We start from the raw sequence: 23,821 nt of genomic DNA, 5'->3' as shown, positions 1-23,821 counted from the left end.
AAACCGGAAGTGGCGCTGTAGCTCAAGTGGTAGAGCGCTTGCCTTGAGCTGAAGAGCTGAGGGACAGCGCCCAGGCCCAGAGTTCAAGCCCCGCGAACGACAAAAAAAAAAAAGATAATAAGCCAAGATTCCTGCTATACTTTCCCACTAGCTGTCTAGAAAATAATTATTTGCTGGTACTAGCTTTACTTACCACCTTGTTTGCTTACCTGATAAAGTACACATCAAATCTTCCTGCTGTTTTCCCAGACAATCTTTGCTTCACAACTCTTTCCCATCCACAAGGGACAGGCGGACGGCTGGCTGTCACTGTGGTACCCCCAAAACGAGTGGCAGCAATGTATTCTATGGGGCTGCCCTCACTGCTGCTCTTTATGGCCACTTGAATTTCACCTCCTTCCACTTTTCCTGATTCCACTTCCTCACTGGAAAAACAAGACACGTAGTGACGAACTCATTCAAAATTTCTTTTCCTCTGCTTATTCAGCTTCAATCCTGCACAATGCAGGAACCAAAGGGAATATTCCGATTACGCTGGGGGAGCTTTAAAGTTTGTAGAAAGAAGGCAATATCATTTCGTAAAGGAAGTTTGGAGGGCTAACTTCTGACAGCAATCAGAGAAATCAGCTTGGTCTTCCTAGGGATCCCCCACCTCCACCCCGCCCTATCCAGGCAGACCCTCAGACACAGCCCCCTCCCCTCCTCCTCCCCTGCTCCCCCGGCCCCTCCCCAGGGCTGCTCCCGGGGACAGAACCCGCAGGCCTCCAGGCCCACACGGCCTGGCCTCCCCCGCTTCCCCGGCACAGGGGAGACGCTGAGGCCCGGGAGGGGAAGGAACTTACCCGAGATCACCGAGGCGGTCCTCACAGGGGTCCGACGGGGCGGCCCGGCCGAGCCCCGGGCTCCGACGCGACATCCCAGCGGTGCCCGCAGAGTGGCGTCCGGCTGCGGCACGGGGCCGGGAGGCGCCGCACCCCGCTGCGGGCAGAGTTAGACGAGGACACCAGTTCACAGCGCCAAGCCGGAGCCTGAGCCCCACGGCAGGAAGAGCCCCTCGGAACCACCGCGGCTCTCCTCCTAAAGCCGCGTTTACATGGCTCTGCCAATCAGATCCTCCCTTGCGAAGTTGCACCGCCCATCCATCCTCCTTGACCAATCGAGCATGAGCTTCTGGGCTCCTGCTCTTTTTGGGCTTCGGCCCCTCAGTGCGCCCTCCCTTTCAGACATGCGCACTCGGGAGCTACACGCGCGCGCAGCTTACTGCGCATGTGCGTTGCCAGGGGTAGCGTAGGTAGCCAAAGTGGCTGGCGCGGAGGATTCTGTTGCCGAGTCCGGGAGGAGGAGCCCCGGGCGTGAGGGACGCTGCGATGAGGACCGTGGTGACGTGGAAAGATAAAAGCGATCAATGGTGAGGAGTGGGACAGGCGGGATCAAGTGGGACGCGAGGCCCAGGACGGCGGGAGCCTAGGGTTACGTGACTTCCGTGGTTGCCAGGACAACCGGCCTGCGGCTTGGGGCCTGGACGTGGGCCTGGGGCCTGGGGCCTGGGCCTGGACGTGGGCCTGGGGTCGGGGGCTGGACGCGGCCCTGGGGGCTGCACGGTGAGCCTCCACCGCCCGGTGGTGCCGCGGCTGAGGCTTGAAGAGGGGGCCCAGGGCCGGGCCCGGCGATAGTGCCCTGTTGGGGTGCGGGCTGTGCATCCTCACCTCCTTCCCGTCCTTAGACAACTTCTACCTCACCAGTTTTCGCATGAATATGGTTTAGGTCTTACATAGCATTCGTGATTTCTACGCGAACGAGAAAAAAATAAGTCAGTATGGTTTGCTGCAAGTGCGAGATAAGTAAAACTAAAAGCGTGGAGACACAAGAGTGAAAAGGTGGCAGGTAGATACTGTTGCTACGGCACCTTTCCAACGGAAGTCCGGCTGTGTCTCAAGCTGGACATTCCCAGGTAAGGTCAGCTTAAAGATGAGCATCAGATCAAGGCGTTCTCCTAATTAGAAAGTTTGAGAACCAAAAGGGTATGACTTATATTTTAATAGTTAATTCAGTGTTATTGAATGCCCTGTTCTATTTTATTACATTGCCTTATTTCTGTGTGTGTGCGCGTGCGTGCGCACGTATGCACGCACGTGCTGGTACTGGGGTTGAACTCAGTCCTTGCACTTTTGCTCAGTTTGCTTGCTTATGGCTGGTGCTCTTATCACTGAAGCCAAACTTCCAGTCTGGCATTTTGCTGGTTAATTGGGGATGAGGTCTCCCTTCCTGGACTGGCTTTGACCCACCATCCTTTGATCTCAGCCTCCTGAGCAGCTAGGGTGATAGGCCACAGGTGCCCAGCTCATTGTAACTTTTGATAGACATTGAGTAAAATGTAAAACTTTAAATGTTTACATTTCTCTGCATAGCATAGGTTGATGATAACTGGCAATTGAGCATTTGTCATTTATGTCAGAGAGTAAGGGAGGGGCAGGGACTGTGGCAAAGCAGAGAACTTGTGCTGTGCGTGGAGGGGCATCTGTGCGCTGCTCCTGCCAGCACCGATTTGGCCTGTTTTTATCAACATATAGGAATCTGAGTTTTTAATGTGAAATATCCTAATTTTAAAATGCTGGTACTTAATGAGGGGAAAAAAGACACAGTAAACCACCCCATGGGCCCAACAAAACATTTGCTGGCCAAATGCAGCCTGACTTGCTCTGTTCTCAACCCTTGGCACAGAATTTTGCTCATTCCTTTCTTCTGGTATTTGAGTGTGTCACGTGTAAGAGTTATTTTTTAACCTGTTTATCCCAGAAGTCTATAAACCTTAAGGAAAAACAAAAGGCAATGGCTCTGTTGTCTTTATTTTCAGATGGCGCCCACGCCCAGTGGAGTCACTGGTGGTGGTTAGTGTTTGCTGGGTAGATGCATGCCCAGGTGAATAAATGGAGGTTGGTTATCAGGGACTTGGCCCATTACAGATTTGGGACAGCCTGTTAGAATAGGAAGCATGGGGTTCTAAAGACCAGATTTGCTGACAGCCCCATAGCAGCTGATAGCCCAGCATGAAACAGACACAAGTGAGAGCTATGAGAACTAGATAGCAGAACTCAAAGTTCCCGGATGTCACTGTGACTGACCAGCCCTCCCCAGCCCCTGCTGGCCCTGCTCTGCCCTTTGGCTTCTGGAATAAACTTTGCATTGCATCAGAACTCCCAGGCCTCTGCTCTGATGTATCTCCCTCCTCTCATAAATCCACCATGACTCCCAGTTGCCTTTTGATGGCTTTGCTAGGTGGTCCTCCTGCTGTCTTCTCTGTAGCCGTGCTGACATTGAAATGTATGCTTTGGAGTTCAGCCAAAGACTCCATTTTCCTACCAAGATCCTTCCCATGTGGTCTTGCTTTCTCCTCATTCTCCTCCTCAGAGGCACGACTGCTGCCCATCCCAACCTCAAGGCCTTGCAGGGCTCGCTTGCCTGGCTGCAGCCTGCTGCCCCCGCCCCCAGCTCCTGTTTACTGAGCACGTTTGAATTATTATTCCATTCAGATGAAGAAATTGAAGTTTCATGAGGGGGCTAGGGACGTACATGCACACACACACACACACACGCACACACACACACACACATATACACACACACATAGAGCAAGTGGGCTGGTATGAGTCAGATTTAGAGACTCCTAAAACATTTGGCCAAGGACAGTGGGTCGGACTTAGCCTCCATCTCTCAGAAGTGGAATCCAATGACATGTTTTGACAGTTTGTCGTCTTCATCGAAGGGGACAGCACAGTGTGCCTGGGAAGGGTGAGCAGGGTGCAGGTGGGGCTGCTTGGCCACATGGAGGGGCTTTTGCCCTGGTGGGGGCGACAAACTACACAATGTCTAGAGTCCTTTCCAATTCTGAGCTTCCCTGATTCCACGATTCAAATGAAATCTTGTCTGATGCTCAGTTATGTTCAGTGCCGTGCACTGTGGATCCACGGATATATAAGGTAAAATAAGACCATTTCTCTTGCATTCATAGGAGCACAGCTAAAAAGACAGTACCTGGAAGCAGAGAATCCAAGAGGCTATATAACTGAGAGCAAAACTGAATTGTACTTCTTTTTTTTTACAGCAATAGTTTAAGTTGGGCATGTGTTATTTGGGTAATACATGTTATGTGCACTACATGTGATATGTGATGTATGTCTAACGGTGGTATTTTTGAGAGGAAAATTTCAAAAAAGTTCAGAGAAGAAGGTGGTTCAGGATTAGAATGTGTGAGACCCTTAATAATTTGCTAACCCAGCCTGAAATAACACTGCTGAAGCAGAGGCCTCAAAGTGTTTGCAGTAGAAAGCCACATTCCTGAGTTATCCCGGAGAGATGTAGCCCCCCTCCAAGCCCCACTGTCCTGTCCCGGCAGCCCGTGGGCATCTGTGCTTTGCAGAGGCCGGCAGGGCCTCCTCATGGTGAGAGGGAGCCGCCTATCCTTGTTTTGTGGATGAAAAGGAGGTCAGCTTTTCTGGCCCCAGTTCTCCCCTATTTTTGTCTCTTTCATCTGCTTCTCAGAGTGTGAAATGTGTTGAGATACCTGGACTCAGAGATAGAAAGTTCTGGAAGCACCACCAAGCAGTGAGGAAGGAAGCGGAAGGACGAGGGGCCCAGGGTTGCTTTTGTCCTGTGCGCCCAGCTGCAAAGCAGGGAAGCGGCCCATGGCCAGCTTCTCTCCGCCAGCTGCGGGACTGCAGTCAGCCTGCCTCTCTCTAGTTTCCTCATCTTTAAAAACGGGTTGATGATGCCTGCCCCATCCATCCATGATGTCAAAATAAGGTGCAAGAGAGGGTTGGCTCCTACCTGTTGAGGAAATGTGAAGACTTCTTGTTCAAGGGAACTGTCTGCCCGGGTGTGGAGTCAGAGGAAGGGATGGGGAAGGTGAGTCTCCCTTGCATTGCACAGTGACCGCAGCTAATACATGGCTCAACGAATAGATCAGCAGCATTCTCACTACACTAAAATGATTACATTGTTGAGGAAATGGATATGTTAACTCGCTTTGCATAATACATAGATAAAAACATCACATTGTACATTATTTGTTGATTAAAAACACCCCTTTCCTCTGTATTTCCCCAATCTAAGAGGTCCTTGATCATAAAGTATCATTGAAATAAAAAAAAATAAAAATTGCTATCAGTTAAATCAAAAAGTCACCAATTAATTGCAAGATACATCCCAAACTCAGAGACACTAACGTGCGAAGAAGTGGAGGTGCAGAATTCTTGGTGAACCTGTCTAATTCGCACCTTCCCTCTGTGGGGACTTCCTGGAGGGCAGGAAGGGACTCAGACCTGCACACCGTGTACCACCTGTTGGTACCTAGCGTCTCAGGCAGTCAGCACATGACTGTGTGGCTTTCCTCACTCTCACACTTGTTCCCAGGGGTCTGGCCCTTATGGTATCATTCAAAGAGTTAAGTGCCCCAGAGGTTGAGCCTCTGAATCATTCCTGGCGTCTGGCTCCGGACAGGAGGAAACCAGGCTGCAGAGCCGGGCGAGCCCATCACGACTGAGCAGCTGCCAACGGAATTTGCACGGAATTTGCAAACATATGCAATTCATTGCTGTTATTTTTCTCCTCATACACACAGTGTTGATAGTGGAAACAAAAATTGGCTTTCCTGACCATTAGCAGACCTCATCATTTTGGTTCCTAATTGTCTTTTTGTCTTGTCTTCTGTTTAGTATCTATGACCTCACATTTAAGCCTGATGGAACTCAACTGATTGTGGCTGCAGGAAGCAGATTACTGGTAGGATTTTGTCTGAATTTCCTTTTTAAGTGCTCTTTTTTTTCCTCCTCCCACTTGTAAGTACTCTGAAATTTGACCCTTTTTCTTGAGATAAAAAAGGCAAAGGAGGAAAAACCAGTCATTACTTTTTAATGGGGAAGGAAATGGGCTATTTAAAACTGGTAAGTAAACTGTCTGTCAGCTAGGAGCTTGTGAACAATGCCGCCGTTAGAGTCATTCATCTTTCTCTTTTTGCTTGAGACACCTCGAAGTAGTTGAAGACAATGAATCAAAATGCCTTTGAAACTGGGTGGGTGTCAGTATTTTGTGCTGAAATATCTAAGTGACTAGAGTGAAGGGGCCTCCTCCATGAGAAGCCAGGTTCCCTGACCTGGACTTTTAGGCCCTGGCCCACCTAAGCATTCCCATATGCATGCTGTGCTGGCTTTTTGTATTTTCAAAGGTTATAAACTCCCCCTGGAGCCCATCCCAGTGGACAAAAATAACTCCTGAGAGAACTCTGTTTGACCTAAAAACCTGTGTGATCTCCCTTCCTCCCACCCATGTGTTAAGTCCACTTCCTCTTCACTGTTGTCTCCAGATATGCAGACTGACTGATGTCTGTTCTCTGTATGGTCACTGCAGCCTTAAACCATGATTGAATTGTTCTGCAGACTTGTTCTCTCCAGGGTAAACAGTCCAGTCCTTTCAGCTTTCCTCATAGATTTCCTTCTGACTGTGTAGGAGTTTTACCCTGATTCCTCAGATGGTGTGTTTTGTACATTTCCACTTATTTATCCATGTTACAGAACCATAAAATATCCTAAATCCGTATTACAGCTGGGTTTTATCACACTTCTTCCTACTTGCAAACCTAGCAGACGGTCTGTGACTTTTTCAGTCTCGGTAGCTGGTAGGAAATGTCTCAGTGTTGCAGTGGTCAGGGGTGATGCTGGGCCTGCTGTTGAACCATGTTGGAAGCTGGCGCTTTGTGCATGCTGGTTTTATTTAGGTGGGCCTGGCTTGATTGGTTCTGTTCCAAGCCCGTGGCAGAATGAGGGAAGGTTGTTTCTCAGAGGGATTAGAATCAGGACTTCCACTTCCTGCTTACCTAGTGTTAAGTCATGTTCCTTCTGGTTTTGCAGTAGTCTTTCTGGGATACAAATTTGACAACTGTTTTGTTATAAAAATGAAAATAATGGTAACAGTCCTACAGGAATTCTGAATAATTGATGTCACAGAGATAATCTACACATTTCTCTCCTGTTTCCCCCATTCTCTCTCTTTCTTTCTCTCTGTCTCTGTCTCTTTGTCTCACTGCCTCTGTCACTTTGTCTGTCTGTCTGTCTGTCTCTCATATGTTTCTAAGGCTTGATCTCAGGGTCTTGAGCTTGCTAGGCAGTGCTCTGCCTGTGAACTACACCTCCAGGCCTTTTTTTTTTTTTTTTAGCTGGATAGGTTCTTGCTTCCTGTCCAGGCACATGCCTGGATCGTGATCTGCTATTTTAGGTTTCTGGTTGTGGCTGGGCTGACAGGCTCTTACCACCACATCCAGCTTCTTCCAGGAGATGTGGAGACTGGCAGACTTTCTGCCTTGGCTTGCCTGGAACTGTGATCTTCTCAATCTCAGCCTCCATGGAGTTAGAATTACAGGTGTGAGCCACCAGCAATTAGCTCACTTTTGTCTCTTTTTGACAGGTTTATGACGCCTCTGATGGCACCTTACTTCAGCCCCTCCGGGGACACAAAGACACTGTATACTGTGTGGAATATGCAAAGGATGGTAAGAGGTTGCTCTGGGTTCTGTCTCTGTCATGGCCTCATAGCTACTCATTTTTGTGCGTAGACACTCTGTAATTCAGAAGATAGGCAGTTTCTGCTTTGTAAATTCTGACATTCAAGTCAAGGAGGATTTATTGCAGGTCATGCATGTGGCAGGTACTGTCCAAGGTGCTGGAGATGCTCCAGAGAACCAGGGACCAAGGTCCTGTGGGGAAATGAGAGGCAGACACACGTGAAGTGAGAACCAAGCAGTAGTGATGGACGGGCAGTGCTGTGGAAGAGGACAGGCAGGCAGGATATGAGGGGTTGGGAGCCTGCAGGGGTTGGATGGGCTCGTTCAGATGGGACTGGTGAGTACAGACCACGAGGCCCCAGAGTGAGATCTGGGGCGAGGGGGGCGCTGCTGCAGAGCCGGCAGTGGCTGGGAGTGTGCCAGGCCTCCTGGGAGTTGAGGCACAGAGGCTCGGGGAGCAGGGAAGTGAGGGGAGCCAGGTGCCAGGCCACGTTGGCCATTATGAGAACTGCAGCTTCGGTTCTCATAAGGTGATGAGCCGTGGACGGGCTCTCAGCGGAGGAGGGATGTGATCACGCTCACATTTTACCTTTGTACTGAAAACAGCCTGCGGAGATGAGGTTGGGGCAGGAAGATGAGCCAGGAGCACTTCCAGGGAGCACTGAGTGCGGGGCGAGGAGGTGAGAAGGGATCTGGATTCTGCATGGAGGGGCGGAGTCAGTAGGATTTCATGAGAGGCTGGATTTGAGGTGTGGAGGAAGAGGAGGCCAGGTGACTCCCAGCTTTTGACCTGAGCAACTGAATGGGAGGAGCTGCAGGCGGAGGGGCTCACAGAGGAAGGCCTGGAGTTGGGTTGTGGACATGTGAATTGGAGGAAAGGTGGTGGTGTGTGTGTGGAGGGGAGATGGCTGCCTGCAGGCAGTGAGTGGCACCCGATGCGGAGCGCGGCGACCCTCCTCCCGTGGGGAGGACCTGCGGGTGGGGACATGCAGTGGGAATCGACGCCTTCCATGTTTTCAGGGAAGTGGGGAGCCGAGCCAGCTGAGAGTGAGATGGGGAAGGAGGTGAGGTGAGGCGTGAGGGCAGCCCGGAGAGAGGAGAGAGGGGAGCTGGGAGGCTCGCTAGGAAGACGGGAAGGGCACACTTGCAGCTGCGAATGGCAAACTGAAGATGTGCTTGTGTCCTCTTCTCCTGCTGCTCAGAGCTGCACAGGACCAGCAGCTTCTGGAAGAAGTGGATATAGTCAGAGTGGTGGTTTTACAGACAAGGTGAAGGCCAGAGGGCAAGGGAGCCCAGGCTGTGTGCAAAGGAGCCATTAGATACATCAGCCTGGAGATGCTGTCTGAGCGGTGAGGGAGGTGGGGCTGTGTGCAGGGGTGGAGAGGGGGCAAGTTCATGGGGACAGGCAGGGGAGAGGTTTGGGGTCATGGGTCCGGCAGGGGAGAGGCGTTACCCTCCGGCCAGGGGAGGGGGGAGGATGGATTACTGTAGCTGGGATTCGTATACCAGCTGGGTTGGGAAGAAGGGAGGTGGCAGTTAGAGGATGGATGCGTGGAAGGAATTGAGATCAGGAGTTAAAAATAAATTTATGCTACCCCACAGCGCAAGAAGCTCCCAGTCCCAACCCACCCAGCACAAAAGCTGTGTGTTCCACTGGTGATGGTCGCTGAGCCTCAGTTTCCTGTGTCGAGCCGACATGAGGCTAGAGACAGCATTCACTGACCATGGCCCAGAGTCACAGACTGGAATGTTAGCATTGGAAGGAGACTGACAGAGTCTGACTCCGACTTCCCACTTCCCTTGAGATCCATGCAGGACTCGAGAAGAAAAGTACCCTGCTAGGGTCATGCAGCAGATTCACTCAAAGACAACACACATTTCTTTCTTCCCTATTCTTTTAATTGCTGTTCTTTATTTTGTGAGACTTTTTTCCCTGCAGTACTGGGTTTGAATTCAGGGTTTCATGCTCGCTGGTCAGGAGCTCAGTCACTGAGCCACACTTCTAGCTAGATGTGTGTGTGTGTGTGTGTGTATGCGTGCGTGCACACGTGCGCTTGAACTCAGGGCCTTTGCATTCTTGCTTGTCTTTTTCATTCAAGGTGGAGCTATACCACTTGAGCCATACCTCCCCATCTGGAGACAGCACAATTTTCTTGCTCCATGGCCAGGCACGCTCTGCCACCGCAGCCATGCTTTTTGTGTGTGCCCTTTACCCTGAAGCACCATTATGGCTTAGGTCAGCGAGACTTGGCATTTCCCAGCACTCTGCAGGCACACATTATCTCATTTATATTCTAGCGAGACTCTGACCAGTCAGCAACCCAGATGAGAGAAAAGCCTGGAGCAATGTGAGGCACAGCGACAGAGCTGGGCCTGCAGGTCCCATGACCACAGAGCCCTAGATCTTTCTAGTACATCATTCTGCCTTGCAGTGCGGCTTACCTAGGAGTAAGAGGACTTTTCATTCCTTGGAACTAGTCTTGCCTCGTGTAGATCTGAATATTGAGATGCACTGAATTACTCTTAGTCTGCCCCTTTCTGATTTCTCCTGTCAGTGTAATTAGTAGTTAATGATTTTTTTCCTGTAAGTTTAATTAGTAATTAATGAGCAACCATGGTACATAAGTGCCTGAGATGTCGTTTCTTTGTTCAAGAAAAACAATATGAAGCAACAGTGGTAATAGTACTAATTTTTTGAGTATAATTTTATCCCAGGCAGTGTTCTTAGCACTGTGTGTGTGTGTGTGTGTGTACACTCAAGCACACACACTCGCTTAGTCTTCCCATGAACTATGAGGTAAAAACATGGTTTTTTTCAATCTATTCATGTTTATTGAGCACCAACTATGCATAGGAATTTGTTTCTAACATAACTATACACCATATATAGCCTCTAACTATAAACAGCTATAAAATTATTATATAGTAGTGAGTTGTTCAGTTGTGATTTTTTTCCCGAGACAAGGTCTCACCCTAGCCAGGCTGGCCTTGAACTTGAATCCTGGGCTTGGGCCTCCTGAGTGCTGGGATTGCATCTCTGTTTTTCAGATGAGGAAATAAGGGCAGGAAGGAGGGGGCAGCAGCTCCCTGTTGATTTGGTATTTGCAGTGCTGCCTGGTGCCTGGCCTGAGCTCGCCTGCTGTAGTGGTAAAGAGTATCTTAGTCTTAGTTGATCGCCCCAGAGAGGAAAGTGTCCCCCGGCCCCTCCCCCCGGCCCAGAAGGTGAACTTGGTCACTTGCCCAAGTTCACCTTCCACAGGCCTGAAGGGTAAAGTCGGTACCCGGCATTGGTGTCCTAATCCCCCCCCCCCATGTGCTTATAGGCAGTCCCTTCGGACCTGTCGCTCTCTGCTTCCAGCCTTTCTCTCCTTCAAAGCCCTGCTGTTGCCTGCGGGTAAAGGGCAAGATTCTGCTGTGGCCCTAAAGACCCAAGAGGTCCTTCCACTGCCCCTTACCACCTGCCCTCTGTGTCCACGCTGCTTCTCAGCCCTCCTGGCCCTTCCCTGCCCAAGGGCCTTTGCATATCTGTTTTGTTCATGTGAATGTGTCTTTCTTATTTCTTTGCACTTGGCTAAGCTCTGCTCATACTTCAAGCTTCCAGGGAGATAATGGCCTACAGTACAAAAGTCCATTCGGACAAGAGGAGTGGTTTCCGATACGTTCTGTCCAGTGTGGTGAGCACAGGCAATAAAAATGTATATTTCAGAGTTGCTGAAAGAGCAGACTGTAACTGTTCTCACTACAAAAAATAAGTAACTATCTGGTCGGGCACCGGTGGCTTATGCCTGTAATCCTAGCTACTCAGGAGATCTGAGGATTGAGGTTCAAAGCCAGCCCAGGCAGGAAAGTCTGTGAGACTCTTATCTTCAATAAACCACTAGAAAACTGGAAGTGGCACTATGGCTCAAGTGAGGGACAGTGCCCAAGCCCAGAGTTCAAGCCCCATGACTGACCAAAAAAACCAAAACCTATCTGAAGCGATGGGTACAAGAGGTTAGTTAGCTTGATTTAATCATTTGTCAGTGTATATGTATAGCAAAGCCTCACATTGTATTTCATAAAACCATACAATTATTTGTCAAGTAAAAACAGAAATCAGATTTCCCAGTTAATTCAGTTTTTCTCGTCACATTTTGTGTGTGTGTGTGTGTGTGTGTGTGTGTGTGCGTGTGCACGCGCTGTGTTAATTTAGTGTTTACTACTTCTACTGGAGTGTGTGAAGGTTTGGATGATGTACTTTAATCACTGCTCAGCCCTTATCCTTGAGCACAATGCGTGCATGAAGCAGTCTTTAGTACGTCTGTGTGTACTCAGTGCCAGAAGAGCAGGCTTGGAGCCCAGACCTCCTGACTCCAGGCTGCCTGTGAGTAGTACTGATGAGCAGTCATAGAGAGGTGGGGTGCTCAGTGGTGCAGCAGGAGCAAAGCTGTGGGTTCCATCCCTGTAACACACACACGCACGCATACACACACACGCACACATGCATGCACGCACGCACGCACGCACACACTCATAGAGAAGGTGACACTTAACTAGCTTCCCTAAGAACGTGGTGGCACATGCCTGTAGTTCCTGCACTCAGAAGACTGAGGCAGCAGGATGCTACTGAGGCAGGAGGGTCACAAGTTCGAGGCCAGGCCTGGCTACATAGTAAAACCATGTTAAAACAATAGCAGCATCACTAACAACAAAAACATAGTTTTCTAAGAAATACTATGGGAAATGCTGGGCTGGGAAAGTGGCTCAGTGGTAGAGTGCTTGCCTTGCATGCATAAGGCCCTGGGTTCGATTCCTCAGGACCACATAAGCAGAAAAAGCCAGAAGTGGCGCTGTGGCTCAAGTGGTAGGGTGCTAGCCTTGAGCTGAAGAGCTGAGGGACAGCGCCCAGGCCCAGAGTTTAAGCCCCATGACCAAAAAATAAAAATAAAAAAATATATATATGTATATATGTGATAATTTTCTTCTTAACACAGGCAAACGCTTTGCTTCTGGGTCAGCTGACAAAAGTGTTATTATCTGGACATCAAAACTGGAAGGCATTCTGAAGTACACGTAAGTGACTGCCTGGGTGCAGTTTACTACTTGTTTTTTGTTTTTTGTTTTTTGTTTTTTTTGGGTCTGGTCGTGGGGCCTGAACTCTGGGCCTGGGCGCTGTCCCTCAGCTCTTCAGCTCAAGGCTAGAGCTCTACCACTTGAGCCACAGCTCCACTTCCGGCTTTTTTCTTTTTGCTTATGTGGTGCTGAGGAATCGAACCCAGGGCCTCGGGCATGCAAGGTAAGCACTCTACCACGGAGCCATCTTCCCAGCCCCTTGTTTGTTTTTTTGAGACAGAATCTAACTATATATCCCAGGCTTGCCTGGAGCTTGAGATCCTCCTGTCTCAGCCTTTTAAGAATTGAGATTGCAGGCATGCACCACAATTGTACCCACTGCTCCTTAGAAAAGATGTGAGGGCTGGGCGCTGGTGGCTCATGCCTACTCAGGAGGCTGGGATCTGAGGATTGCGGTTCAAAGCCAGCCTGGGAAGGGAAGTCCATGAGGCTCTTTATCTCCAATAAACCACCAGAACTGGAAGTGGCGCTGTGGCCCAAGTGGTAGTAGGCGCTTGCCTTGAGCTGAAGAGCTGAGGGACTGTGCCCAGGCCCAGAGTTCAAGTCCTACGACCGACCAAAAAAAAAATGTAAGGAAGTAATATTTTTCTCCAAAATGAACTTCACCTGGGAAGGGGGAGGGCTGCTTCTGCTAAGCACTTGCTGGCTTGGCTAGCCCTGGGCTGGGTGTTTTCATGGAATGCATTTCAGTTCCTCTGCCACCACACATTCCACCTCCTCCCCAACCCGTCTTCCTCCAGTGTCTGTGTCAGGGCGTAACCTTGCACCCAGCTGGTGTCAAAGTGAGGAACTGGGCAGGTGCCAGGCCTCCTCTCCCCGTGGGCTCGCTGGCATTCTCCATTGCTGCTGCACCAGTCCGCCTCTCTCAGCTCAGGTGTCTCTGTCCCCCCCAGACTCGGTGCTTCTCCACGGTGGCATCTTTTATGGTTGAATGTCACCTGTATGTTGGGGATTGATCAATAAAGTTCCCGAAAGCTCCTGAAGGGCAGATGCTATTTTGGTAATTCTTGTGTTACTGGCACCTAGCACCATGCCTGGTCCACAGTAAGAATTCAACAGGCCATTTCATTTGAACCAACCAAACAAACAAACCAGAAAACCCCACACAAAATGTAAAATGTACCACCCTACCCATATTTTAGGTTCAATAGAGTAAGTACATTCGCATTGTTCTGCAACCTAAATTTTGGAAATGAAAATCCCCAGACCTGTTTGTATACATATATATTTGAACTCAAGGGCCTCTCCCCTTGCTTGGTAGGTTCTCTGCTGCTCAAGCTATACATCCAGCCCTTTGGACTCTGGTTATTTTTTAGATAGAGTCTCCTGCTGCCCGACTGGCCTGGACTGTGATATTCCAATTTTACACCCACGCTGTAGCTGGGATGGTAGGTGTGTGCCACTGAGCCTAGCTATTGGTTGAGAAGGAATCTTGAACTTTTGCCTGGGCTGACCTCTAAGTGTGATCCAATACAACTTCACGACAAAGTAGGTAGGATCACAGCCCTAAGCCACCTGGCCTAGCAGAACTCTTTTTTGTGGGACTTGAACTCTGGACCTGGGCACTGACCCTCAGCTCTTCAGCACAAGGCTGGTGCCCTACCACTTGAGCCACAGCGCCACTTATGGTTTTCTGGTAGTGTATTGGAGATAAGAGTCTCACAGATTCCTGGGCTGGCTTTGAACCGAGATCCTCAGATCTCAACTTTCTGAGTAGCTAGGCTTACCGGCATGAGCCACTGGCACCTGGCTATGAACTCTTTTCTTGTAGAACTTTAACTCTACACCTAATAATCCCCTCCTGCCCCTCCCTCAGTCTTCGTTACCCACCGTTCTGCCTTCTTTCCCTATGAACTTGATATCCTAGCCACCTCGTGTAAGAGGAAGCACACAGTGTTTATCCTCCTGAGACTACGTCATTGCACCCAGCATGGTTCATCACGTTGTGCTGTATTGTGCTTCCTCGCGATTCCATTGTATCACATGCCACATTTTGCTTGACTGTCATCATTTGATGGACAGGTGGGTTAATTCCACCACTTGGCCCTGGGGGCTGATACTGCTCTGAGCACGGGTGTGCGAATCAATAAGCAATTATTTATGCCAGCCTGAGGACTCAAACTCAAGGCCTAGAGTCTGTCCCTGAACTTTTTTTTTTGGCTCAAGACTGGTGTTCTATCACTTGAGCTCCACTTCAGCTTTTCTGGTTAGTTGGAGATAAGAGTTTCACAGACTTTCCTGTGAGGCTAGCTTCAAACTGCAATGCTCAGATCTCAGCCTCTAGCAGCTAAGATGATAGGCATGAGCCACTGGTACCCAGCTCAAGAAGCCATTTTGAAATGAGGGAGGGAGGGAGGGAGGAAGTACAGTGTTACACAAAAGTACAGGAGGAATTAGGCTGGCCTGCGATGATGGCGTAGGACCCCTTAGCTTTGATTGCCGTCTTAGGATTCGCCTTTCCAGATCTTGGCCTCCCCGTGCTCGCTGACCTCCGTCCTGCATTACTAGGCTGCCATGAAACAGCAGCAGCCACAACCCAAGCACTTACCCTGCAGCTGGCACAGGCCGGGTCCTTTTTTTTTTTTTTTTTGGTTCCGGTCATGGGGCCTGAACTCTGGGCCTGGGCGCTGTCCCTCAGCTCTTCAGCTCAAGGCTAGCACTCTACCACTTGAGCCACAGCACCACTTCCGGCTTTTTTTTCTTATGTGGTGCTAGGGAATCGAACCCAGGGCCTCATGCATGCAAGGCAAGCGCTCTACCACTGAGCCACCTTCCCAGCCCCGAGGCCGGGTCCTTTCTGTCTTTAGCGTATCAGCACTCAAATCGGCCGTGCAGCGTGGTGCAGCGCTGCTTTCTGTTGGTCACTGGCAGAGGGCTGGGCAGTGAGTTAGATCTCCAGCAGAAGCCACAGAGACGGAGACGTCAGTGGTCTGCATCCTAATGACCCACGCTGCTTCCCTTGCAGGCACAACGAGTCTATCCAGTGTGTCTCCTACAACCCCGTCACTCACCAGCTGGCATCTTGTTCCTCCAGTGACTTCGGTATGTTCTCATTCCCAAACGTCCTATCCTCAGTAACCAAAATACTGGGCCCCCCGTGCGGAAACCCCTTCGAGACTCAGTGTCTTGTGCTGAGAATTCGTTCCCCCTCACCCATGTCTGAGGGGCGGCCTGAGTTTCTCCTTACTTGGCGGAGAGCCCATGCTCTGCGTTATGCAAGACACGAGCTGACAGGAGGGCCAGGTGGAAATGGTGAGCCAGTAGGAGGGCAGGGGTGTACCACGGGCACGCCCCTGCCCACCCAGCAAGGGACAGGTCAGCATGCCCACGTTGTATTCACCGCCATTCACCGTTTCAGCTCTGCTTCGGGTGCAGTGTCGCGATGGCTGTCCCGGTGGCGGTAGCTGTGCTTCCCGAGGGCTGCCGGCCTCAGCCATGCCTGGCATCACACGGGCTACTGTGGCACCGCTCAGAGGAGGTGACAGGGATGTGTGTACGGAGGGAGGGAGGCAGGCTTGTAGACGCTCTCCATTAAAGGGTGATTCTGCCCCGCACTGGTGACTCACGTCTGTGACCCTAGCTACTCAGGAAGCTCAGATCTGAGAATCGAGACTCAAAGCCAGCGCAGGGAGAAAAGTCTGAAATATTCTATCTGTGATTAACCAGCAAAACACTGGACTGGAGGCATAGTTCAAGTGGTAGACAGCCAGCTAAGAGCGGAAAAATGGAACTAGAGCTCATCACCCTGAGTTAAGCCCCAGGAGCAGCCTTAAACAATAACAACAACAAAAAGTCGACTCTGGGCCAGATGCAGTAGCTCATGCCTGTAATCCCAGCTACTCAGCCTGGGCAAATTAGTGAGGACCTCCGCCCCCAGTCGAAAAGCCAGGTGTCCTACTGTGCGTCTACTGCCTATGAGAAAAGCGTAAAAAGGAAGCTGGAAGTCTAGGCTGGCCTGGGCATAAATGCAAGCTCCTGTTAGTAAAACAAATCAGAAAAGGGGGGGGCAGAGGGGGGAGGGTGGCTCATCTGGTATAATGTCTGCCTCACAAACTCAATAAATTCAAATCCCAGTACCACCAACCAAAACAAAAAAGTCACTTCTGGTTTCTAGCTCTGTGTGTTGTGTCTCCTTCGCTGAGACAGTGGGACCAAGAGACTGGGCATGGGTGCGGGGTGAGTATTTCAGCTTCCTCACTGTAGAGTAGAGGCTTCCAAAAGGAAGAATTTAAGCAAGAACACATTGTGCCATAAAATTAGGCAGAGCCTGTCACTTTTGTAAGACGTTAAGCGGTTTTCTCCCTGTGAGGCCCTCGTTTTTGAGTTTCCTTGGGGGAGATGCACGTCTCCCGCCTCCAGCTAAAGGTGTTGGGGCAGGTAGAATATGTGAAAACATTGGGGCCGGGGCTTCCGGCAGTGCGCTAGGCACTGTGTAAGGGTTTGAAAACGAATTCCTAGTTGATCTCTGTGCCAGCTCCTGAGGTGTTCTGCTCATTCCCACCCTACTGACGAGGGGGCTCAAGAATCACTAAAACTCTCTCAGCTGACAAGCAAGGACCCAGGATAGGCGATTGCATCCAGCCCCACTCTGGGAAGCATGGCTTGGGGACGCAGATAGGGAGGCTGCCTTGCAGCTGGAGCTCAGGGCAGGCGTCGCGGAGCTCAGAGGACGTGTGTGTGGTTGGAAGTGTGAGGAGATGAGAGCCGAGGGAGCACACCGGCCTCACACCTGGCTGTAGAACTCTGTTTGTGCGCCAGACTTCCCTGCTTGAGCGCGCTCCGCAGCCCAGGCAGAGAGGAGAGTTTGTTTGTGGCGTCTGGTCATGCACCTGTGGCTGGAGTGGCTGGCGCGAGCCTCCACGGACTGGGCGCGTGCCGTAGCAGAGGCCCGGCGTGACTTTAAACGCGCGATGGACTGTTGGTTTTGTGCCCTCCTCAGGAGGAGTCCAGGTGGATATTTCTTTGAGACCTAAATCCCAAAGCTGGCTAGAACGTCATCGGTCTTTCTTCTTTCTCTGTGGAAATAATGATAGGTTCCCAGTAAGCTGCAGCCTCGTGTGTCCTTTATCCATTTCCTCCAGGAGACGCTGCTTGTGTAACTGTCTTGCGGTACCTAAACCAGGACGCTGGCTGGCACTGTGTGTGCGTGCGGTTCTGTCGCTTGTGTCGCACGCGGCGTGCCACGGCTGTCGTACAGAACTATCCTGTCACCTCACCATCACGCTCCCCCTCCCGAGCCCCCGTTACTCCAGCCCTGGTGCCCAGGAACCTGTCCTCTGCTGCCGCCGTGGCATCTGGAATGTTCTGTGAATGGAGTCGCAGAGCATGCGGCCTTCAGAGATGGGCTTTTTTTTTCACTCAGCATAAAACTCTGGAAGCCCCCCAGGTGGTTGTATGTGTCAGTGTTCCATTCTTCGCGTTGTTGAGTAGTATTCCAACTGTCACTCTTTTACCCTGTATTGAAGGACTGTGGTCTCCGGAACAGAAGTCTGTCTCCAAGCACAAAGCCAACAGCAAGATCACCTGCTGCAGGTAAGTTACGGGCCGCTGCGAGGTCAGGCTTTGGCTCCTTCCTCTTCTGAACAGGCCCCTCCCCGTGCGCTCATTCCACACAGCGGAGGCAGAGGGGGCTGCGCCGCGTGCTCATCCCACACAGCAGAGGGGGCTGCTGTTCCTTTTTTCTTTTTGTCTGTCTGGTGGGAAAGAAAGAGCCAGGCCTTTGATCAATGAGTCAGAGACTCCAAGTTGCCTTCCCTCAGGTAGCTGGCCACAGACTCCTCACCATGCAGCTGTATTGAGCAGAGGTTCTGGAAACATGAGGCTGGCCTTGTCCTTTGCACCTCGCTGCTGATGCTAGAAAGGGGCGGGCTTGCAGCGTGGCTGTCTGAGCAGCAGGAGCGATGGTGCCACAGCCCTCACCACACTGTGGCACCCGTGGTACTCCAAACCAGAGTGTTGGTCTCACTGGCTTTTCCTTCCATGTCTCCCTCCTCCCCACCTATGTTGGGCGTGTGTCCAGCTGGACAAATGATGGCCAGTACCTGGCTCTGGGGCTGTTCAACGGTGTCATCAGCATACGGAACAAAAACGGTGAGGAGAAAGTGAAGATCGAGCGGCCGGGGGGCGTCTACTCCCCCGTGTGGTCCATCTGCTGGAGCCCGTCCAGGTACGGGGTCGGCGCACGCTCTCGGCAGGCCGCGTTCTTTCTTCCTAAACTCTTCCTGGGGCCTCAGTAGTTTGAAAGTCTTCTCCCTCCACTTGACCAGTCTCTTTGGAATCTGTTGCATTGAAATCGTTTTTTAAAGAGCTATCTTGAGTTTTTGGCACAGATCCCAGAGATTTAGCTAAGCAGATGAGCTATGTAGGCCAGACAAGAGGATGTGTGAGTGTTGTGCGTGTGAATGCATACATGAGTGGCGTGTGCGTGTGTGTGTGTGTGTGTGTGTGTGTGCGTACTCGCATGTGTGTATAACGTAGGACCATTTTTTTTTTTATTGTTGCTGAGCTTTTTTTTCAGTTGTTCCCTGCAAATTTGGGCAAAGTGTGTGCTCACCTGTTAATAAATTGCTCCTCAGTGAGCCATCATTGTTGCCCGTGCCCAAAAAAGTCAAAATTAAGTTTACAAGGATCTCTAAAGCCCAGCATGGCAGCTCAAACCTCATTCACTCTTGCCGTCTACGCCCATGTGCCTCTGAGGGTGAATTAATACCTTACAGGCTCTTTGTGTAATCCCATAATATTATTAAACCTTTTCTATCCCCCACAGAGTCCTCTGAAGGTAAATGAAAGGACTTGTTTACCAACCCAGTGTCATTTTACAGGTGGGCGCCCACTTGATTTAGGAGGCCATTTAATTCCGCTGCCTTTCCCACACCAGGTCATTATGCTTCTTCCTGGCTAATTCTGTCAGCCCAGGTTGGATCATGCGTACCTAATGCTGCCGGAGGCTATTAGCCTACCCCAGAGTTCCTGCTGTTTGATTTTGTGGCCACAGATGACTGTGTGGCTTCGGGCCACCATCTTTAATTCATGAGAAGCAGGATGCCCAGTGTACCTGGTGGCTGTCCTCTTCCGGGCAGGGTTCAGGGGCTCCTTGACAGGGTTTGGAATGATAGTGCTAGTGAGGCTGTAGGCAATGCGATTGTGAACCACCACTTACTATCTGCAGCCGGTGGGAGAATTTCTGGATGAGCAGAGAGACGGAGGACGCGGAGGATGTCATTGTCAACAGCTATTTTCAGGAAATCCCTTCCACTCTGAAGTCAGCAGAGTACAGTAGTCAGGGTAGTGAGGCAGAGGAGGAAGAGCCGGAGGAAGAAGACGACAGTCCCAGGGACGACAACTCGTGAGTGTGTCCCAAGGAGCCAGGAATTCCTTGGAAGGGCCCGGGCCTGTGCAGCCCGCCGGGGCCGGCAGAGCAGGGCCCCAGCACGCATACACACCGAGGGGGCACCCCAGGACCCAGAAATGTTGTAAAGGACAGAGAAGAAGGCCCAGCTGCTCTGTGAAACCCCATCCCTAGAGCCCCCATAGACATCTGTGTTCTCAAGCTCAGCGCACATCTACAGTCATCTAAACCATAACAGCGAGCAAGCTCCTCCCAGTAACATTAGAAATTCTTCCAAAGGCATAACTTCTTGCATCTGTCTTGTATCACTACCTGGATGTCCATCCTTAACACTGCCCAAGTCCCTGGCCCGTTCCTTCCTCCTCCCTCGGCATTCCTCGCCAAGGCCAGGGACACATGGCAGAGGGGAAGCCCCTGCCTTGCCCCAGTCTTCAGCACACTGTCCATTAGGATGGCCTGGCGGGGCTGGTGGGACAGCTGACCACGTACTGCACCCATGGGGCCTGAGGCTCGGAAGAACCTCCAAGAACCCCAGTGTCACGGGGAGGGACATGGGCGCAAAGGGAGGAGGAAGGGTGGGCGTCAGCCAGAGCACCACCTTTCATTGTTCTACATGTGTGTTTGGATAAAGAGCCTCATTGCTGGGGACAGAGGGGGCTGAGCGCCACCAGCCCGCGCCGGCTGCGCCTCCCCAAGAATGGTCACTGAGTGCTAGGCCTTTTCTTTTTTCTTTTCTTTTTGTTCTTTTCTTTTCTCTTCTTTTATTTTCTGCCAGTCTTGGGCTTGAACTCAGGGCCTGGATTCAATCCCTGAGCTTTTTTTGTTGAAGGCTGCATTCTACCACTTCAGCCACAGCTTCACTTTTGGCTTTTGGCTGGTTCACTGGAGATCAGAGTCTCACAGACCTTCCTGCCCAGGCTGGCTTTGAACTATGATCCTCATCTGTCTCCTGAGAAGCTGGGATCAGAGGCCTGAGCCACTGATAACGGATGAGGGCTGGGCTTTTGCAGCGTGTTTGAACTTCATTACTGCGTTCACCTCCTGGCCCCTGCTCACCTCCCTCTCAACCCTTCTTTTTCCCCTTAGTTCTGAACTGGGGCCTGGGACACTTTCCTCCCGTCACTCCCAGCTGGGTCATGCCTGGCAGGCCCTGGGCCCTGCAAAGCTGGAATCCCTCAGGACCAGGCAATCTTGGGTGAACGGAGGCCCACCCAGCCTTGAAGGCCGGGAGCGCCCCTCTTGAACAAGACTCCCAGCTGTGGCCAGCCCACAGCTTTGCCAAAGGCTGTCTCTGGGTCCTGGTCCTGTCGCCCTGTCAATGGGATGCAGTCAGACCATTTTCCCCGTGCAGCAGTCCCCAGCTGGAAGATACCTGACCTTAGTGCTCATTCTCGCTCTCTGTGGATGACCATTTTCCCTCTATTAAATAAACAGATTGGTGCTGGGCATCGTGGCTCCTCCTATTAATCTCAGCACTTGGAATACTGAGATAGGAGGGTCGTGAGTTCCGGGCCACCTTGGGACACATAGACTGTCTCAATGCCCCCCCCTCCCCTAAGGACCCCCAAATCAAAAAACAACAACAGGAAAAACAAGAACAAAACCCAGATAGTTCACACCGTCTCATCATGAGCGGAGTCCCTCCTACGTCCCCACGTTTCACAGCACGGGAGACGCACTCCCCATCTGCCCTTGGCCCTCCTCAACCCCCAGGAAGCGGAGGTGAGGCTCCCCGGGCTGCAGCGTGTGCCCTGCAGCTCAGGACGGCAGTGGGTGCAGCGGCTGACAGACGGGTCGCCCTCGCCTGTACATTTGGCCCCCTGACAGCCTGGCCAGGGCTTTCTTTTCCTGTTTGTTAAACTGTTGGTGTTGCACTCCTCAGCAGGCCGTGGCCCCCATAACCTCTTTTGTCTTCTGTTGATTAGAGAGGAACACAATGACATCCTGGCTGTGGCTGACTGGGGACAGAAACTTTCCTTCTACCAGCTGAGTGGGAAACAGGTATGTACCGCTGTTGAAACCCAGGAAGAGCTGGACACCAGTGGTTCACGCCTGTAATTCCAGCTCCTCAGAAGGCTGAGATCTGAGGATCGCAGTTTGAAGCCAGCCTGCATAGGAAAGTCCGTCAGTGAACCAGCAAACGCCACTTGAGCTGTTCTCAAGTGATAGAGTGCTAGCCTTGAGAAGAAAAAACAAAACTCAGGACGGCACTCAGTTCCTGAGTTCAAGCCCTGTGACCAACACACACACACACAAAAATTAAACTCTGGTACACTTGTGCCCTTTGCCCCTTGAAGCGCTAGTGTTAGCTTTTGCTTACAGCGTGCAGTGCTGTCCTGTGCAGTCACAGCTCCTGTCCTCCCTGCGCTGCTGTTCATCCCACTAACGTGAGCACCACCTTGGTCCGGCCCTGGCCCAGCAGAGTGTAGCGTCGACGCACACAGCCCTGCTGTGTGAGGCATATGACGTCGGTAGCTGCACCATTGCTTCTTTAGTATTTGAGTGAAAAAAAGACCATATAGTTGATAATGAAGAGCTACTCAGTTTTCCATGGCTGATTTCCCAGCATCCTTATTTAGGTTTTTGTCAATACGAGGATTTGAACCCTATACATTCTTGCTAGGCAGGCACTTTAGTGTTGAGACACACCTGCGCCCTTTTTTGTGCTGGTTATTTCTTTTCGGTTGTACCGAGGTTTGAACTCAGGGTCTTGTGCTTGCTGGGCAGGTGCTCTTACCACTGAGTTGTGCCTCCAGCACTTTTTTTGCTAGCTTTTTCTTTTTTTTGTCGGTTGTGGGGCCTGAACCCTCGGCCTGGGCTCTTCAGCTCAAGATGAGCGCTCTACCACTTGAGCCACAGCGCCACTTCTGACTTTTTCTGCTTATGTAATGCTGAGGAATTGAACCCAGGGCCTCATGCATGCAAGGCAAGCACTCCATCACTGAGCCACCTTCCCAGCCCCGTGCTAGCTATTTTGAAGTAGGGTCTTCCTGTCTGGGCATAGTCAGCCTGCTATAGTTAGGACAATGGCACATGCTACCATGTCCAGTTCTTGGTTGAAAAGGGATCTTGAGAACCTTTCTGCCTGAGCTAGCTTCCAACCCCAGTTCTCCCAGCCTGAGCCTCCCGAGTAGGTAGGATTACAGGCATGAGCCACTGGCACCCAGCATCATACTGGTTACTTTTGACATAGGGTCTTGCTTCGTGCTGGACATGAGCTTGGGTGTCAGTTTCCTAATGTAGATAGGATGACAGGCATGCACCACCGTGCCCAGCTTCTTCCATTGAGATGGAGTCTCCTGGACTTTTCTGTCCCAGCTGACTGGGAACCGTGATCGTCTGATCTCAGCTTCCCACAAAGCTAGGATGACGGCATGCACCACCACACCAAGCTATTGGTTTGAGCTTTGTTAAGGACTAGGAGAACTTTTGGTTGCTAGGCAGTTGAAATTCCTAAAAAGGAAAGGAAAGCGAACATATTAAACTTATAATGGTAGTTTAAATTAGTTGAAGGGAGTTAAGCTGAAACTGGAGCTCACTTTTTAATCTGCACAGCATTGTATTTCATTAAATAGAGCCACCTTCATGTTAAAAAGGAAAATATTTGTAAATTGTACTAAAAAAAAGTAGGGATGGGCTGGGAAGGTGGCTCAGTGGTAGAGCACTTGCCTTGCATGCCTGAGGCCCTGGGTTCGATTCCTCAGCACCACATAAGCAAAAAAGAAAAAAGCCGGAAGTGGCGCTGTGGCTCAAGTGGTAGAGCGCTAGCCTTGAGCTGAAGAGCTGAGTGAGGGACGGCGCCCAGGCCC

General features: G+C 51.0%; 2 protein-coding genes across 5 annotated transcripts in view; one reads left to right on the top strand and one right to left on the bottom strand.

Annotated features, from left to right (window-relative positions):
* The window catches only part of Mbd4 (methyl-CpG binding domain 4 DNA glycosylase), a 6,762-nt gene extending 5,707 nt beyond the window's left edge, over positions 1-1,055 (bottom strand). For both annotated transcript variants that reach the window (XM_013010317.1, XM_013010318.1), the window contains exons 1-2: positions 843-1,055; positions 210-425 (exon numbers count right to left, since the gene is read on the bottom strand). In XM_013010317.1, coding sequence (XP_012865771.1) covers positions 210-425; positions 843-916 — 290 coding nt within the window. In that variant the 5' untranslated portion in view covers positions 917-1,055. The remainder of the gene's footprint in view (positions 1-209; positions 426-842) is intronic.
* Positions 1,056-1,294: 239 nt separating this feature from the next.
* Positions 1,295-23,821, top strand: part of Ift122 (intraflagellar transport 122) — a 56,141-nt gene continuing 33,614 nt past the window's right edge. For all 3 annotated transcript variants that reach the window (XM_013010589.1, XM_013010590.1, XM_013010588.1), the window contains exons 1-8: positions 1,295-1,408; positions 5,712-5,778; positions 7,456-7,540; positions 12,526-12,604; positions 15,630-15,706; positions 18,130-18,196; positions 18,684-18,830; positions 21,938-22,013. In XM_013010589.1, coding sequence (XP_012866043.1) covers positions 1,368-1,408; positions 5,712-5,778; positions 7,456-7,540; positions 12,526-12,604; positions 15,630-15,706; positions 18,130-18,196; positions 18,684-18,830; positions 21,938-22,013 — 639 coding nt within the window. In that variant the 5' untranslated portion in view covers positions 1,295-1,367. The remainder of the gene's footprint in view (positions 1,409-5,711; positions 5,779-7,455; positions 7,541-12,525; positions 12,605-15,629; positions 15,707-18,129; positions 18,197-18,683; positions 18,831-21,937; positions 22,014-23,821) is intronic.

Source organism: Dipodomys ordii, unplaced genomic scaffold (assembly GCF_000151885.1).
Source record: "Dipodomys ordii isolate 6190 unplaced genomic scaffold, Dord_2.0 Scaffold12, whole genome shotgun sequence".
NCBI lineage: Eukaryota > Metazoa > Chordata > Mammalia > Rodentia > Heteromyidae > Dipodomys > Dipodomys ordii.
This window is presented reverse-complemented; position numbering and strand designations above follow the sequence as displayed.